The sequence below is a fragment of the Phascolarctos cinereus genome, unplaced genomic scaffold (assembly GCF_003287225.1).
Source record: "Phascolarctos cinereus isolate Bilbo 61053 unplaced genomic scaffold, phaCin_HiC Scaffold_4;HRSCAF=312, whole genome shotgun sequence".
In the NCBI taxonomy this organism is placed as follows: Eukaryota; Metazoa; Chordata; class Mammalia; order Diprotodontia; family Phascolarctidae; genus Phascolarctos; species Phascolarctos cinereus.
Genome location: NW_027555847.1, coordinates 652077158 through 652096443, shown reverse-complemented (window position 1 = coordinate 652096443; position 19286 = coordinate 652077158). Strand labels below are relative to the sequence as shown.

The following is a 19286-nucleotide window of genomic DNA, read 5'->3' as shown; positions in this document are numbered from 1 at the left end:
ACCCTGGGAGATAGATGCTATTATTATCCCCTTTTGACGAGTGAGGAAATCCAGGCAGGCAGAAGTCAAGTGACTTGTCTAGGGTCACACAGCTGGTATGTGCCTGAGGTCAGATTTGAGCTCCAGACCTCCTGACTTCAGGTCCAGTGTGCTAGCCACGGAGCCACCAGCTACCATTCCTTTTAGAAGCAGCCCATGACACTTTTTGGGATTGTTCTGATGGTTAGGAAGTCTTGTCTTCTTTTTTCTTTACATCAAACCTAGATCTGATTCTGCAGCTTTCACCAAACTGGTCCTGTCTTCTGGGGCTGGGCAGAACATGTTTCATCTCTCCTCCCCCTGAGAGCCCTTCAAATATTTCAAGACAGTCATTGAATCCCTTCCCTCCAGGTCCTTTAACTAGTCCTAGCACACGGCCACTCCAGGCTCCTTCTCATCCTGGACGTCTTTCAACTTGTCAATACTGCCATGCTCCAAGGAGTTTCTACAATTCAGTAAACGGATGTCAAGAGCTACTGTGGCCCACAAAATCATCATCGTGGTGATGACCTTTCTGAATTGTGCTACAATAACTACATTATTATTAGCATTTAAAGGCTTGCAAAAGACTCTTACAAATACTGTCTCACTTGATCTTAGCGACAGCCCTGGGAGGTATGGGCTATTATCATCCCCATTTTAGAGAGGAGAACACTGAGGCAAACCGAGATGAAGTGACTTGCCCAGGGCCACCCAGAGCTAGTAGGTATCTGAGGCAGGATTTAAACTCAGGCCTTCCAAGGTCAGCACTCTGTTTACTCCACCACCAATCCAGGCTGGTCTTTGGTGTGGAAAAAGACACATAATCTGTCACAGAGCCTCTATGTGCCAGTGTCTTTAAAATGCAGCTCCCAGAACTGAACACAATACTCCAGATGGGTTCTGGAAATTTAAGTGATCTCTAAGACTCATCTTCCTGAGTTCAAATGCTATATGACCCTGGGCAAGTCCCTTAACCTTGTTTGCCTTGGTTTCCTCTTCTGTCAAATGAGCTGGAGAAGGAAATGGCACACCACTGTAGTATCTTTGCCAAGAAAACCCCAAATGGGGTCATGAAGAGTCAGACATGACTGAAACAACTGAACAACAACAACAAAGGTTCCTTTGAGTTCAAAATCTATGATCCTATCACCTCTTTTACTTTATAGAAGTAGTAGGACTCAAAGAAGAAAAATACCTTGCCCCAGGTCACATAACAAGTGAGTGGTAGAGCTCTCCTGCCTTCCACTCCCATGTTCTCTCCATCAAATCTTGTTACAGATGTCTTCTCTGTCCCAGGTTCCATGCTCACCCAAGGCCACAACCTGACTACTTTCCTTTATAACATCCCTCTCTGTCTCCTCCTCTCCCACAGGATTTTTTTCTTTTCTTTAAAAAAAATTTCCCCCGTTATATTCCTTGTTCTTTCTCCCCTCCCAGAGTGCCATTCTCTTATAATTAAGTAAGAAGAAAAGAAGGGGAAAAAGTTCAACAACACTAAAGAACCTATTTTTTAAAAAGCGAAGTCATTTGTAATATCCCACCCCACATAGGCCCTCAAAAGAATGAGGGGAGTTATCTTCTCATATCTCTTCTTTGGAGCCAATAGAATTCACTTAGGCTTGGAGATTTGACATCATCCAAGGCAGCTAGGTGGCCTCTATCCCTTCATTTAGGTTTCAATTCCCAATTCACTGGTGCTTTTTTCCCCTTTAGTCCTTCCTAGTCTGCCAATCATTTCCTTGGTGGAGAATTCTGATGCAGAATAAGAGTTAGGTGGTTCTTCCCTCTCTCTACCATATGTTATCATTTTTCCATTTGAACAGTTGATTTGTCTCTTCTTTAATCTTTCTTTTGCCCCTAACCCAGCTCTAAAAAAAGCCCCTTTGTCGTCCTTGGCATTTTGCACCAACTTTACTTCTGCTAGCACTAACCATATCACCTCCATATACACATCCTCGATTACCTGCCTTCTTTCCCATCTTCTGCACATATTCTAAGCAATCCAAAATCTCATCGTCTATCTTCTTGTAACCACACTTGCAGCCCATCCACACCTTCTTATTTCCTGTGAGTCTTTTTAAAATGTGTTTGTCAGCAAGCATTATCAGTGCTGAGTAAAACAAGTTTAAGGAAAGGGTGGCAAGATAACCAACTTAGTAGTCATTCCAAGGACATTCGAGGATGAAAATAAAAGAAATATAAATGGAAGAAAAATGAAAAAGATATGCAAAAATAATTTTAACAAATAGTTTCCTTCATCAAGGACAATGAACCGCCACTTTTGACCCAAACACTGAAATCCTGGAGGAGCTTGTAAAACAATTGGAAGTGGCAGTAAAGATAGCAAGACATTCAGATTGTTTATAGTTTATAGAGGATATCTGTGCTCGAAGCAGGAGAATTGTGAGGGCGTTGAGAGACAAGTTATCTGGTTGTTTGTTTGTTTTGATACAAGTTATCTGAAGGAAGAGAAGATACTAAAATCATGCAGGGTTGGGGTGGGGAATCTGAGTCCTTACTAAGTTAACAGTTAGGCTTTGTAATCTCAGCCACTAACAAGGGAGTCAGGAGACAGGGACATGAGAGAGATCTTAGAAACCTCTTGTCTGTCCTTAAACTGGGCAGCCTTGTGGCGAAAAGTGCCTGGGAGAAGTCAAGTCTTGAGCCAAATAAGAAGGAAATTGTGTAGGTGCATTGTAGACTACTGGCTGAATGAACGTGAGGAAGAGACTCCTCCCAGTGTGTGCATGCAATTGTTTGAACATAAATGTTTGCATGCTGTCGCCCCACATAGACTCTGAGATGTTTGTGAGCAAGGACTTGGCTTTTATTTTTCCTTTTTTCTTTTTTCTTACTCCTAAGCACTGAGCATGGCCTGGCATGATAGATTTTTGCTGAGTGGCCTAGTGATCGGAGTCTTTTCACATTTTGTGGCTAACACAGCAGCACTTTGACCTCCCTTCTCATATCCTTGCCTCTCACTCCATAGCAGGCTCCCTTCATTAGGCCATCGCACATTTCCTTGATGAGAGCTTTTGCACCACTTCTTGCCCTCAAATTCTCATCGTCAGTCTTGATGAAGCCTACTTATGTCCACTATGTGTCTGCCCTTTTGTCCTCTGAGTTATCTGTCATTTTGATTCTCCAGAAGAACTTTACCAGGTGCATAATGGTGTTAAAAAAGATGAGCTTTTGTGTTAGGGAATGGCTTAATATCATTGAAAATGGTGTATAATAACCCAGAGACAATACAGCCTACTGTCCTACATTTCAATTCTGGGCCTAGCTCAGTGTCCATCTAATGGGCCTATTTGATATGTGTGTGTATACACATACTATGCATAAAGACATCGGAGGGAGTGTTGGTGCATGCTTTTTGATTGTCCACTCAATGTGGCCTCTGAAGCTGAGAAGCAACAAAGCATGGATTGATTCTCTGCTGCCTGAACTCATTTTGGTCTAACAATTAACACCAGCCAGCTCCACACCATCCATACCTGGAACCATCAGTTACAGTAAATGGACGAGTTTAGAGTACTGTGGATAAGTTCACTTACCTTGGCATTATACTTGCCAGGGATGTACACATCAATGATGAGGTTGACCCATGCATTGCCAAAGCTAGCTTAGTGTTTGGGAGGCTCTGAAGGAGAGCTTGGGAAAGAAGAGGTAATAGACTGACTACCAAACCGAAGGTCTACAGAGCTGTTGTGCTGACCTCCTTGGTGTATGTCTTTGAAACCTGGACAATATACCAGCACCATGCCAGGAAACTGAATTGCTTCCATTTGAGTAGGAAGATTCTGAAGATCACCTGGCAGGATAAGGTACTGGACACCGAGATCCTTTCTCAAATGAAACTGCCAAGCATTCAGACTCTCCTGTAGAAAGCACTACTTCAACAGGCTGGCCACTCTGTTCAAATGCAAAATGTACATTTGCCCAAAAGACTATTTTACAGAGAACTCACACAAGGCAAGAGCTCACATGCTGGTGTGGAGAAGTGACATAAAGACACTCTCAAGGTCTCTCCGAAGAAATTTGGAATTGTGTGACATGGGAGACGCTGACACGGGACTGCCCAGAACGGCGCGTGTTCATCAGAGAAGGTGCCGTGCTCTACGAGCAAAGCAGAATTGAAGCAGCTCAAAAGAATGATGATATGCGCAAATTTAGAGAATCCACCCCAAATGTTCACATGGACTATTTGTGCCCAACCTGAGCTTGTATTGGTCTGATCAGCCTCAGCCAGACACATTGAAACTTGACTCTAGCATAGTGATGTTATTTTGGTCCTCTTCAGGAGCTAAGGACAACCAACCAACCCACAGAAACATAGATATATGTGCATATCTATATACATGTAAACATACATATACAATTCACACAAAAGTATATACGTATATATATATATGTGTGTGTGTGTGTGTGTGTGTGTGTGTCTATATGCACACGTACACACACACACTTTCTTATATGCATGCATCATGGCATAGTGAATCCAGAGCTGGCCTTGGAACTAGGAAGAACTGGATTCAAGGCCTGCCTCTCTCATGTATTTGTTATGTGACCCTGGGCAAGTCACATCACCCCTCAGGGTCCCTGGCAACTATCCAAGGTGCTAATCTGCATTGGGAGAGAAATGAATCCCAGATCTGGACAACATATACACACATAGACACACACACATGCACGCGCACATGCATGGACTAACTCAGTGATTTATAATCTGGGGAATATGCATCCTTTACTCACTAAGGTTTCTCATTCATGTTCTTTTGTTCATCTTCCTTAATGGATTCATTTTAGGTGCTAAAGGTCCTTTTTCTCTGGCACTTTTCACAGGCTGCCACGGTAATGCCAGGGCTCGTTTTTTTTTTTCTTGCCATGTGTGATTTGCATAACTCCTTTTCTAGTCATGTATGTACTCGGGGATGTCATAATATTCTATGAAATGCAGAATTTTCTGGTATTTGGAAAACAAGCCAGAACTCCTTACAGCTCTTTTGTCTGGATAGTATTTCCTCCAAGTCCTCTATGCTGCTGAGAAATCAAAATTACGTCTGTTGATACATAAGGATCTTACATGGAGAGCTGGAAGGAAACCTAGAAGTCATCTAGATCATTTTACAGATGAGGAAACTGAGGCCCAGAGAGGTTAACAGTCAATCAACAGCATTTATTAAGTACTTATTATGTTCCAGGCCCTGTGCAAAGCACTGGGATACAAAGATAAAAGTGAAACCCCCTTGCAGTTTGCATTATAAGAAGATAGTATGCACATATTATTATCCATGTAAAGCTGATACAAACTAATCTTGCAGTCAAATCATCTAGCATTTATTAAGTAATCAACATTTATTAAGCAGCTATTATGTAATATGCACTGTGCTTAGCAATGGAGATACAAAAAAAGACAGTCCCTGCCCTCAAGGAGCTTACAATCTATCGGAATGAACAAACTCAAAAAAAGAATCCCGCCATAAAGAACTATTATGAAGACAGGGAAGCTCTATACAAAGGCAGAAGAGAATGACTTGAAAATATCTACAAGAAAGCCTCAAAGAAAAATGTAATTTGAACACAGGTCTGACATGAATTCCTAAAGGTTTTTTTTAAAAGAGGTAAAAAATAAATTTAAAAACCAAATGAGAGCAACAGAGGACAAAAATAGGAAAAGAAGCCATAGTTAGGGAAAGAAAGGTATGAAAAGAGAATAGCTTGGAAAAATTGGTACAGAACCATACTAAAGAAAAGAATGTAAAAATTAGAGTTGGCCATATGGAAGCTAATGACCCAATGAGTTATCAAGACATCGTTACACAGCAGTGAGTCTAAAAACTGATCAGGAGGTTTTAATGGACTGCAAGTTCAATGAGTCAGCACTGCGATGTGACAATTCAAAAAGCTAAGGCCATCTTGGGCTGCATCATGAGAGGTATGGCTTCCAGGAAGAGGCAGGTGACAGTTCCACCTTGGGCCTAGTCACATTTCACTTGGCCTGAGCACCACAGTTTAAGAGCACTGATAAACTAGACAACATCCAGAGGAGAGCAACCATATGGGTAAAAGGCCTTGAGTTTATGTCACATGAGGACCACCTGAAGGAGCTGTGGATATGAAAAGACACAGGGGCGACCTGCTAGCTGTGTACAATATTTAAAGGGCTGCAGAGCAGGAATGGACTTATTCTGTTGACCTGAGAGGGCAGAACGAGGAGCCGTGGACAGAGGCTGCAAGCAGGCAAATGAAGGCTTGATGTTAGGAAAAAACTTCCTAACAAAAAAAAATCTGTCCAAAAGGGGAATGAGTTGCCTTGAGAGGTAATGGGTTAGGGTCAGCTAGGTGACGCAGGGGATAGAGCACCGGCCCTGAAGTCAGGAGGACCTGAGTTCAAATTCGACCTGAGACCAAAAATTGGGCAAGTCACTTAACCCCAATTGCCTGAAAAGAAAAAGAGAGGCAGTGTGTTTCCCTGCAATGGGGTCTTCAAGCAGAGGCTGAATGACCACTGGTCTAGTACATCACAGTGGAGATTTCTTTTTAGTGCAGCAGCAGGGCAAGGCCCAACGCACAAATGTCCTGATCCTGTGATGTGAAATAGGGCTGTCCCCTAATCCACTGCGCCTGGGACTGACATAGGGGGAGGAGGTATCAAATGGGTGGGGAGAGTGGGTGCTAGGTCATCAGGCCTCAGTGAGAGCCTGCAGCATCACCAGACTCCCATACAGTGCACAAAGTGAGTGCACAGCACTGGGGTGCCAGGTAAATTGGGGTTCATCTCCTGAGAGCCACAGCCCACACTCTTCCAACAGGCCACATGTCAGGATTGAGTCCTCGTCCTGGCCCCGGACAAAGGACAGCAGCTCTGAAGGAAGGGAGAAAGGCCTCTTCTTGGTTTGATTGAAGTTCTCCTTCAGAATTGCCTTCACCTATGGGAAACAGGAGCAGAGTGAACCCAGGCTCTCTGGGGAAGAGCACGGGATGCTTTCTAGTTGTTCTGAGAACCAGGGTCCTGAGAGAAGTGCTAGAGCAGACCCTTGAGGCAGCTGCGTGACAGGCAGGAAACCCTCTGAGGTCAGAACTCATCCCATTGAGTTCTGGGCAGCAGGGCAGAGAAGGGGGCAGGTCATCCACATAACTGAAGCTGCCCCATTCTAGATTGCTCCCCCTCCCCCATTTCTTACTCATTCTCCAGACTGCCCGTTCCAAGGCTGCCCAGCTTACTTCTGGGAAGGAAGCAGCTTTTCTTACCAGTTCTGCCTCCTGGGACAGGATCGGTTCCTTTTTCTGTAGCAACTGGATCAGGAGCTGATGTTGGATGTCACTCAGGGCTGGGGACAAATCAATCAGTCAATCAATCAATTACATCTTTCCTAAATGCCTTATCAAAGGCTAGACTCTGCTAGGTGCTGGAACAACCAAAAGGGAATGGTTTCTTCTCTCAAGTAGCTTATATTGTGTGAGCATATACTTGAAAGCACGTGTGGGGTGCTCGTATGCGTTTACACACACACACACGCACACACACACACACAGGTAAGTCCACACACAGAGGACAAAGAAGGTAAATACAAAGTCTTTTGCAGGTGGACAAACTGCTGTGGGGAATGAGGGAGCTAGGGATTCTAAGACGAGTTGAGGAGGTGGGTGCTTTCTAGGCTTTGCAAAAGCATGGAGAGAGGAGAAGAAATGCTGTATACAAGGAACAGCAAGAATATAGTGTGAGAACCAGAGCAATAATGTATAATGAGCCTGGAAAGATCCACTGAAGGCAGGTGTCAAAGGGCTTTAAAATGCTTAAAGGTAGGAGTTTAAAGGGCAGGTAGGTGGTGCAGTACATAGAACACTGGTCCTGGAGTCAGGAAGAGCTCAGTTCAAATCCAGCCTCAGTCACTTACTAACCATGTGGCCTTCGGCCTCAGTTTTTGCCTCAGTTTCCTCAATCGTAAAATGGGGATAGCAATAGCACCTACCCCCCCCAGGGTTGTTGTTAGGATCAAATGAGACAATATTTGTAAAATATCTGGCACATGGTAGAAGCTATATAAACGCTAAATAATGGTGATGATAATGACAATGATGATGCTGAGAGACTGGAGCTGCTAGAATTTCTTTTGCAGGGAAATGACATGGTTAGACCTGCTTTTTAGGACAATTCCTTTGGCATTCATGGGGAGGATGTATTAGGGGAGAGACCTGATGTAGGAAAATCAATTAAGGGGATATTATAATAGTGCTGAGGGCCTAAACAAGGGTGGTGGCTGCAGGAGTAGTGAGAAGGGGATAGATAGCAGAGAGGAAGAATTAACAAGACTTGAGAACTGTTTAGATAAAGTAGGTGAAGGATGAATGGAGGGTGATTTTCAGGTTTTTAAATCTGGATTCTATTTCTTTTCCTTTTTTTTTTGTTTTGTTTTGTTTCGGTTTTTTGGCAACACAGTGGGGTTAACTGACTTGCCCAGGGTCACACAGCTAGTAGGTGTTATATGTCTGAGGTCAGACTTGAACTCAGGACCTCCTGAATTCAGGGCTGGTGTTCTATCCACTGCGCCACCTAGCTGCCCCTGAACTTGGATTCTAGAAGGATGGTGGTATCCCTAAAAAAAAAAAAAATAACAAAGTTTGGAAGAAGGATGGGTTTGGAGATAAAGACCTTGGATTCTATGTTTGGGTTATCATGAATCTCTGATGTCCACATGCTATCATCTTTATAATACCTGTCAAATATCTACTGTCCTCTCCTCTGTTACTGCCATCACTCTCATACAGACCCTCGTTGCCTCAGTCTTGGACTCCTGCAAGAGCAGCTGGTGGGTCTGCCTGCCTCAAGTCTCTCCCCGCTCCCATCCAGTCTCCATTCAGCAGTGATCTCCATTCAAACCACCATTCACTTTCCTGCTCAATAATCTCCAGTGGCTCCCGGTCACCTCCAGGATCAAATATAAAATCCTTTCTTTGGCATTCAAAGCCCTTCATAACCGATCTTCTCCCCTGCCTTTCTGTCTTCTTACTCTTAATACTCTTTGGTCCAGTGGCACTGGCCTCGTTGCCCTACATAAGACACTCCATCTCTTGGCTCTGGGTATTTCCTCTGGCTTTCCCTCATGCTTGGAACATTGTCCTTTCTCATCTCCACCTACCCCCTTCCCTGGCTCCTCTGAAGTTCAAACTAAAACCCCCATCTTCTACAGGACGCCTTTCCAGACCCCTCTTAACTCGAACGCTTTCTCTCTGTGAATTACAGCTTGTTTGTGCATATTGGTTTGCTTGTTGTCTCCCCCGTTAGATTGTGAGCTCCTTTTTTCCCAATTTTTAAAAATTTTAAACTTAAATACTAAAACTTAAGGGCACAGTAAGAAAAGAAAAAGAAACATATTCTAAACTGAAATATTAAAACAAATACAAAATAAGAAAAGAAAAAAGCATTGCTATGTACATAGTAGAACATAAGAGAGGATTCAAATTGCACCACAATAAATCTCCATTTAAAGAAAGTCTATATAATAAATACTATGCATTGTGTTCACAGCTGTCCATTTTTCCTTTGTTTCCTTCTAAGTTTTCTTTACTCTCTGCTGTGCACTTTTTACTCTGTTCTTTTCTTCCCCCTTCTCCCCCCACCCCAAATGCTACGATTAAGGATAGATGTGTGTGTGTGTATGTATACATATATATATATATATGTGTGTGTGTGTGTGTGTGTATGTATGTATACACACACATATACACATACACATATGTATAATATATGTATGTATACACACACATATACACATACACATATGTATAATATATGTATGTATATATCTGTGTGTATCAGTATATATGTATATACATACATATATTATACATATGTGTATGTATATATGTGTGTGTATACATACATACACACACACACACATATATATGTATGTATATATATCTGTGTGTATCAGTATATATGTATATACATACATATATTATACATATGTGTATGTATATATGTGTGTGTATACATACATACATACACACACACACATATATATGTATGTATATATATCTGTGTGTATCAGTATATATGTATATACATATATATATGTGTGTGTGTGTGTATGTATACACACACATATACACATACACATATGTATAATATATGTATGTATATACATATATACTGATACACACAGATATATATACATACATATACACATACATACACATACATATACTTTGATATCTATAATCACATTTATATGTAAAATACATTCACATGTATTTATATAAGACTGTACTGTACTTATTTGCCCTGTTTCTCTGAGGGTGGATAACCTCTTTCTTCATAAGTTCAATATTTTTCTAAGTCCACCAACTCATCATTTCCCATGCCACAGCAATATTCCAATCTTATACTGTCTAGCTATTTTAAATAGTCTAAAACAATATTGATTAATATGACTGAAATATATTGTAGTTTCCCTAGTTTTCTCTTTTGATTAAATCTACTTTGGCCTTAACTTTGTCTAAGATCATGATTACTACTTTTTCCCCCTAATACATTCTACTCCTGATGTTTATATTTGTGTGTCTCTTATTTTCTGTCTCTCCTAACTCCTCTACTTTACTTCTATCTGCTACCTTGCCCTCCTACTACTTAACCTACATCCCCCCTCCCAGGATCCCTCCCTTAATCTTCCCATTCCCATTAATCTAAACACCCTTCTGTATCCCCCTCTTATCCTGTTAACTCATTCTCCCTTCTAAAAATCCCTCCCTTACCCTCTCCCCCCTCTCTATCCCCTTAGGCTTTTATTTCTTTCTAAATTTAGAAGACTTTTATACCCTTCTAAATTTTTATGTATTGTTCCCTCTTGACTTTATTCTTGATGAAAGTAGGGTTCCGGAACCAAGATCCCTCCTCTCCCATCTAATTCCTCTGTGTCAGTTCTTCCTCTCACAACTCATTTGTAAAAGATAATTACTCCTTTTACCTTTTTCCCGAAATGGTTTTATTTTCTAGAATCATATCACATTCAGGTCTACCCCAATCTTTCTTTTGAACTACCCAATTACTAACAACAATCTCAGACACATATTTTACATTTTCTCATATAAAAAGTCAAAAGTCTGTCCTCACTGAGTCCCTTGTAATTAGTCTTTGATATGTGCCTTATACTTCTCTTGGATCTTTCATATCAAATCTTCTCTTAAGTTCAGAATTTTTTTAAAAAACAAAATCCTGAAAGTCTGACAAGTTGTTAACTATCTGTCTCAGACCTGGATTCCTGACACTGTCTGGAAAGTGAAAGTTCCTGTGGCTGAGGCTGAGGCTGCCTCCCAAACCCAGAGCTTGCCGCTTGCTGTTTCAGGGGAACTAGTGTAGAAGGGTTTACCCTTCAAAGAGACAAAACCTCCAACATGGGGTTTTTCTTTGGATCTTCTCCCAGCTGTCCCAGGATGACGACCGTTCAGCCCAAACTCTTGTTTCTCCCCATCTAGGTCTGCCGTGAAGTGTTATTTTGTCTTGTTTGTCGGGGAGATCTGGAGAGGTTGGATTCTTCTGACCTTTCCTTCCATCTTCCCAGATTCCTCTCCTAGAATGTGCCTGGGCTGTCTTCTGCCTCTTTTTGTATCCTTGGGGTTTAGCACAGTAACTGGTACAGAGTAAGCCTTTATCTACTATTTGATTGTCCAGTGAGAAATTCCAGGCTAAGATCGGATATAGGGATGTGGGAGTCATTGGCAAGAGCTGAACCAAAAGGAAGCGATGAGATCACTGAGTGAGGGTATAGAGAGAGAAGAGGGCCAAAGCCAGAGCTGTGGAGTACGTCCATGGTTAAGGTTTGGCACGGATGATGATCTAGTAAAAGAGACTGAAGAGTGGCTACATGGGCAGGGGAAGAAACAAGACATAGCAATTTCATGAAAACTCAGAGAAAATATATGTAGCAGAAGATGGTGGTCAATATTGCCAAATGCTGCAAAGGTTTAGGATGAGATCTGAGAAAACATCACTAGGTTAGGCAACTAAGAGATCATTGGTAACTTTGGACAGAACTGTTTCAGGTGAGTGATGAGTGTGGAAGCCAAAGTGCAAGGGAATGAGAAAGTGAAGCATGAATGTATGGTGACAGCTTTTCCAAGCTGTTCGACTATGACAGAAGAGAGACACAGGCTTACAGCTGGATGAGGATAGTGGAGATTTCAAGAAATGGGGAAGATCTGAGTGTGCTTACAGGCAGAAGGGAAGGAATCTGGATAGATAAAGAGAGATTGAAAATTAGAAGGAGAAAAGGGATGATTATACGTACATTCTGCCAAAGGAGACAGGGAGAGATATCATCCACAAATATAAAGGTTGGTCCTGCGAAGGAAAAGGGCTTGATCTTCATCAGAGAATGGAGAATAGCAAGAAAAAATGGTAAATGATGTGAAGTGGTCTTGAGATATAGAAGAGAGGAGAAGAGAAAAATGAAAAATTGCCCCTAATTTTGTAGTGAATTATAAGAAACATAAGGAAAGGTCCTTCTTGGAGAGGAAGGGGGTAGGCAATAGTGTGGAAGGCTGGAAGAGAGATGGTTTGAAATAGTCACTGTGGTAAATGAAAGAGCCAGCTATGGAAGAGTAAAAGGATTGCCTTGCAGCAGTGAGGGCCCATTTGGGATTATAATTGCTTAGTCATTTAGTCATGTCCAACTTTTCATGACACTCTGTGGGGTTTTCTTGGCAAAGATATTGGAGTGGTTTGCCATTTTCTTCTCCAGTGGACTAAGGCAAACAGAGGCTAAGTGACCTGACCATGATCATGCAGCTAATTAGTATGTGAGGCTGGATTTGAATTCAGGTCTTCTTGACTCCAGGCCCAGCACTCTATCCACAAAGTCACCTAGATGCCTCCCATTTGAGATTAAATAATATAAATTTGTAGTGGACCCCCTCAGCCTAGTTGTGTGAAATCCTACAGAATAGCTCACACCAGGCATTGAAGAGACAGTACTAGTGAAGAACCTAGGGTATCAATCAATAAACATGCATTAATCAATGACTATGCCAGGAACTCTGCTGGGTATTAGGCATACAAAGACAAAAGCAAAAAAATACCTGCCCTAAAGGAGCTCACATCCTAATGGGGTTGGTGGAGAGTGGGAAGATAATATGCACATTTATAGGTACCTACAAGCTATAAGGAATAGAAAGGACTGGGATGGGGAAACATGGTAATGTTTCCAATTGTGAGGATCAAGAATGGCTTCATATAGAAGATGGTCCTTCAACTTGGTCTTTGGGGACACTAAGGATTCTAAGAAGTGAAGGTGTGAAGGGGATGACTTCCAAGTATGGGGAACAGCCAACATAAAAACAGAGAGATGAGAGATGGAATGACATGTTTGAAGAACAGTAAGAAAGCCAGTTTGGCTGGATTGTAGAGTGTGTAAAGGGGAATAATGTGCAATAATGCTTAAAAGATAAGTTGGAGCCAGGTAGTGAAGAGTTTTGAATGTCAAACACAAGACATATTTGATTATAGAAGTTATAGGAAGCTAGTGGAATTTACTGAGTAGGGACTGACACAGTCAGATGTTTACTTTAGGAAAAACATTTGGAAACTGTGTGTAGGATGGATTGGAAAAGTGAGATATCAGAGACATCAAGAGGGAATGACGTGGTAGGACCATGTTTAATATGGGGGAAGCAGGAGAGGGAAGACTCAGGGGTGACCCCAAGGTTAGAAACCTAGATGACTAGAAATATAGTGGTGTCCTTGAGAAATAGGGAAATTAGGAAGAGGGAGTGGGTTTTTGGGGGAAACAGGAGTTCAGATTTTGATGTAATGAGTTTGAGATATTTATGGTTATCCAGTTCAAGATGTCTAATAGGAAGTTGGTGATGGGGGGTTGGAGCTCAGGGGTGAGACACTGACTACATATGCAGATCTGAAAGTGTGAATTAAATCCATGGGAGCTGATGAGGAACTATGTAGGATCAATGAGAAAGAGCTGTGAACTACTGAGGAATACTGTAGCACATACCCAGTCAGGATGGGGTCCTAATGTTTCCTGTTCTTGGGGAATATGGGAAGGAAGGATTTAAGAAGAGAGAGCAACTTTCTTCTCATTGATGATGGACTTTCATACCGGAGTCAGTGCCATATGAAGGAGAGATGGCTGGCTGGGAATCACAGGAAGGGGCTCTGCCAAGGCAGTGTGTAGGTGTATGGCTTTGCGCAAGTCATTTCCCCTTTGGGCATTTGCTTCTCCATCAATGAAAGAGGGAGGTGATTACCCCTCTCCTTTCCAGCTTATAGGGACAATGTAAGGATAAAAATGCACAGAGGATTTGAGGGTTTTTTGTTGTTTTGAAAAGAAAAGCTTAATCTAGAATCCCAAGCTCATACAGAGCTGGAAGGGTGTTGTTTTCTGAATGTTAGTATCCCTGGTCTACTTTTCCTCCCCCACCCCCATTCTCTGGTCCAACAATCTTTCTTACCATTCAGAGCTCCAAGGAGATAGAGGAATGCCCCTGCTAGTTCCTCCACAAGTTGTCCATTCTGGTCTTGCAGGTTACTCAGGATATCACCTGTCATGCCCTTTGCCTTCTGTGGGGGTACCCCAGTGTATAAACTCTGTTCTAGCTGTAGAAGAGAGATGAGAAGGAAGGTGAATGGTGAGAGGGACAGCTTCCTGCCCAAACCAGCCCCTTGGGCTAGTAGCCAGGCTTGCCCTGCCCAAATGATAGTGTTGCCTGGGAAAACCTGAGAGCAGTACATATGGGAGAGATCCTGAGCTCTGGGGCAAACCCTGGAAGGAGTCACTCTCTAAGTGAAAAGTGGGAGGAGACGGGTGGATTCATATATAGCCAGTGTGGGGATATTTCCCCTTCGTCTTCCCTTTCCCTCAGGAAAATAAAGAGATTGAGCCCAAGGAATATGCATAGTGATAGGCAGGGCTGGTTGGTGGGAGACTAAAGAGAGCAAAGAAAGGGACGAGCCTATAGGGAGACAGTGGTAGAAACCAGGGGACAAGAAACCTTGAGGATTTATTTTTTGTCTTCCTTTTATACTAGAGAGGAAAGCATCCAAAGATTGAAAAACTCTATAAGCTTGTCCTGGGTTGGCCTGAAAAATTATGAAATTGGGGCACCAGGTTACCATAAGGGTGACTGAACAAAGGACTCCTGGTCAACTGACTTATACCACAAAGTGAGAGAGTCAGAGAGAGATAGAGAGATCACCTCCCAAGTAGCAGGACCAAGACAAGATGTGTGGGACCTCAGAGGAGGCTAACTACTCTAAACTGTGGCTCTGGGAATTTATACATATCTCTGAAATTGGAGGGGAGGGAAATGTGGTTTCATGGCTCCTCTTGCGCCCAGGTCAATCAATTTTATCACAGAAGGCCCAGAATAATCACTCACATTAATGAGATGTTAAACTAACTATAAAAGATGTCTCTTTACACTCTGGTCCCTTTAATGTTCAAATACATCTCTGACCGAGTCAGGATGGAACAAACATGTTTTTGAGGTTTTTAGTAGCTGAGTTTTGGATGATTTTAGCCGTTTGAGTTGGATGCTTTTGTAAATAGGGAGCTGCCTATGGAGGAGCCCCCTGCAAGTGTGAAAAAGGTATTTCCTTTCCTCCCCTCTACGTTACATAGCACTGAATAGGAGCTACTAGAACACTTCAGACCAACATGGATATAGAGAGACAGTCACCCAAGGCAGGAAGCATCTTCAAGGAGCATGGCCCTTAGCGGCGGAGAAGACAGGCAGATTATGGAGAGGAGCAGACCCTAGGAACTCAGCTTAGCAAGCCACCCAACAGAGATGCTACACCCAAGGGGGTCTATGGGAAGATGCTCTGAAGTGATGAAAGGCCTACAGGCCCTACAGTAGCTGGAGTTTTGTGTATTCTACATGTGCTTTACTGTCATTCTGCTCTACGTCTGAGTCCACTCTTGTCATGGATACTTTGTGTATCTGTCGGAGATGGCTCCTCAGATTCAGTTGGGGAATGTTTTGTACCTACTCTTCTTGCTATGCCCTTGCAGGTTCCTTTGAGTATCTGAGTAAATACCTCTGCTATAAGATGATTGCGCCTACTGGCTGATTATAAATGGGAAGCATACCAGTAGGGCCTTGTGAGCTACAGAGTTAGTAGTTTATTCCCGCAAGTTTAACCGTAGAACCTGAGGTAGCAGCCACCCAAGGGGACACAAGCAACTCTCAAATATGAGCACAAGCTGGGGAAGTAATCCACAAAGGGCGTTACACAAGAATTTGTTTATCTCTTTTTAATAAAATTTAATTTGATAATGTGAACTGCCTGATTTTAATGGGTTGTATCAGGCTCAGTATCTTTGGGAGTTACTATGTATCTATTTCCAGGGCTAGAGCTATAAGTCAAGAGAGTGACAAAATACCTCAAGGAGTACAGGATCCTTCATGTTGGGAGAAAGTCTGATGACAAAAATCACTAAAAACCGGTAAGGAACAAAGCGATCATCTAGTCCAACTACTTCATTTTACAAAGAAGGAAACTGAGGCCCAGAGAAGAAAAGATGGCACACAATGACCTAATGGAAAAGCTAGGGCTCAACCCCAGGCTCTTGGACTACTGCTCCAGGACTCTCCACTGCACCATCCTCTCAAATGAAGTAATACGTTTCTAGATCCTGTGCATGAAAGAGTGAACTGTGGATGGAAATTTGAACTTGAAATCAAGATAACTCAATAGAAAAGGAAGGCATCTCACCAGGAAAAAAGTGAGTCAAACAGTTGTTTTTGGATACTGCTAAGCAATTGAACATCTCTTTGGCAAATGTCAGGCTTCATAAGGACAGATTCTGCCAAGAGCCAATGGAGTCATTTTGACATATCTCTTTTAGTGTCCCTGAACACAATGACAGGACTGACCAATGATGGGACATTAACAGGCCCAGTCTAGTTATTGTGGAATTGGCATTGGAAGTAGAAGAACACGGAGGCTCCAGTCACTGAATGAGGAGCCACAGGGTTTGGACGGCTCCCTAAGAAGGACAAAAGAGTTGGACTAGAAGAGTGTTTGGGAAACATGGGGAGATGGTTCTATCTCCATCCTTCCTCCTTAGTCCACAGGAGACCCTGAGTAAGGGATCTGCATCCATCCACTTTAAAACAAAGGCCAATTAAGCAAAGCTACAGGCTCTCCATCATCTCCCAGAAGGGACAGGAAACCCAGGGAAGTTTCCAGAGGTGAGGAAGAAAGAAGTCCACATCTAGTCTTATCACAAATCTCTGTAGTGATATAAAGAAGGAGGAATTGTAAATAAAAGAGGAAAGTAGTACAAACAAAGAAGAAGAAACCAAATTTGCAATTTGGATCTGTGGATATTAGTGGATATTTATTACACATATCATATCAATTATTATGAAAATCATAATTCCCTTCACAGTACTATTAGTCATGTATTCTCCACTGATATCCTCTGAGGTCTCATTGTGATAATAATGGTGATAATAGCTCACACTTTAAGTTTTGCAAAGTGCTTTACAAGTATTATCTCATTTTTCTTCTCAATCAGCCTATGAGATCAGTGCTACTGTTATTATCTCCATTTTATGGATGAGGAACCTGTGGCTGATAAAGATCACATACGAGTGTCTGAGGCAAGATCTGAACTCAGACCTTTCCGACTCCAAGTCCATCTCTCTATCTACTGTGCCACCTTGCTGGGTTATTGAGGAGGGCTTCTGAGGCTTAGCTAGCAATCAGGTCTAGTTGTCCCTCACAGGTTGGAAAAGCTTGGAGTACAGGTCTGGTGGCCAACTGGTACCATTTGCCAAAGGAGAAGCGTAGCTTAATTCAGAGAGCATCATAATCAGTTTGGAAACTCTTGAAGAATTTTGGGGGCCCCAACAACTTGTGAAACTGTTAACTGGGTGGTGAAGGTTCTGTATTCTGTCAGTAGAGAGAATCCATGTATGGCTGTTTTCATGGATCCTTTTTCTTAAACTATTCAAGTTTTGTCATCATGGTATCTGTATGTCACTACATAGCATGTATGGTAACCTGCATGAGGAGCTTTCCTTATTTAATTATTAATTAATTAATTAATTCTTATTTAATTTTTGTACCTTTTCTACCACTGAGTACAGTACTCTGCACACAGCAGTTGCTCAATAAATGTTTGCTTAATTGAATTAGATGTAAGTAAGCTTAAGATAAAGGATAGCATTAAAGGGTTCAGACACAGATAATTCAGATATCCAAAGGCCCCCCTCTAAGAAAAAGAAGAAAGAAGAATGATAGGAAGCACTGTGTTAACCTGAAGAAATCAGAGCCAGGAAAAGGGATATAGGTCAATCCTGGGAATAGAACGAGTCAGAAAGACCTAAATTCAAATCCAGCCTCAGATACAGATTAGCTGTGACCCTGGGGAAATCACTAATCTCTGTCTGTCTAAGTTTTCCCATCTGTAAAATGGAGATTGTAATAGTACCCACCTCCCATGGACGTTGTGAGGATCGAAAGAAATCAAAATATTTGTAAAATGTGCTGCAAATCTTAAAGTGCTCTATAAATGGGAGTTGTTGTTCTTATAAATGGCGACATGTGTTTCCTACATGTGTGCCTTCCTTTTATTGTACCCAAAATACTCACCCACTCCTCCCACAGACACCATGCCTCCTTGTGGGAAAGCTTGGCATGGGTTTGTGGGGGAGGGGATTTCTGTAGTTACTGTTTTTATTATGTTATCTTAATTCCTTTGCTTTGAGCTAATTGTGGCTACTGGCTAACTCTTAAGGCTCAGCTGGACGGGAGGTAGGATGGCTGATAATTTAAGGAGTGTAGACTCACAGGGTAACCCCTAGACCTGAGCGGGTCGCCTACTCTCTGGTAAGATTGTTCGGAGGGGGTATTACATTAGAATGAAATCGAACTTGTCCCAAATATCTATAGATGAGGATTTTGTAAAAAGAAAAGCAGAGGAGAAACAGTTCCCAGGGTTTACCAATACTTTGCTGGCAACAGTCCTGTGAGGCTGATAGTTCAAATATTATCATCCCTTTCATTATTATTATTAATACCAAGAAATCATAATAGTAACAATAATATTTGATACTACCACCACCAACAATAATGAGAGGCTACAAAGTACAGTAGCTGGACAGCCAGCCTCAGCAGGATGACCTGGGTCCAAGTCAAGATGAATAATTCTGGCTGTGTGACCCTGGGTAAATCACTTACCCTTTCAGTGTCTCATGCAGTGTTCTAAGACTCTAGTTGATGAGCTGGTTTGCATTGG

The 19286-nt window shown here is 42.1% G+C and overlaps 1 protein-coding gene across 2 annotated transcripts in view; it reads right to left on the bottom strand.

Moving 5' to 3' along the window:
• Nucleotides 1-5179: 5179 nt before the first annotated feature.
• The window catches only part of GSDMD (gasdermin D), a 33843-nt gene continuing 19736 nt past the window's right edge, over nt 5180-19286 (bottom strand). For both annotated transcript variants that reach the window (XM_020994941.2, XM_020994940.2), the window contains exons 9-11: nt 14488-14632; nt 7276-7355; nt 5180-6953 (exon numbers count right to left, since the gene is read on the bottom strand). In XM_020994941.2, coding sequence (XP_020850600.1) covers nt 6708-6953; nt 7276-7355; nt 14488-14632 — 471 coding nt within the window. In that variant the 3' untranslated portion in view covers nt 5180-6707. The remainder of the gene's footprint in view (nt 6954-7275; nt 7356-14487; nt 14633-19286) is intronic.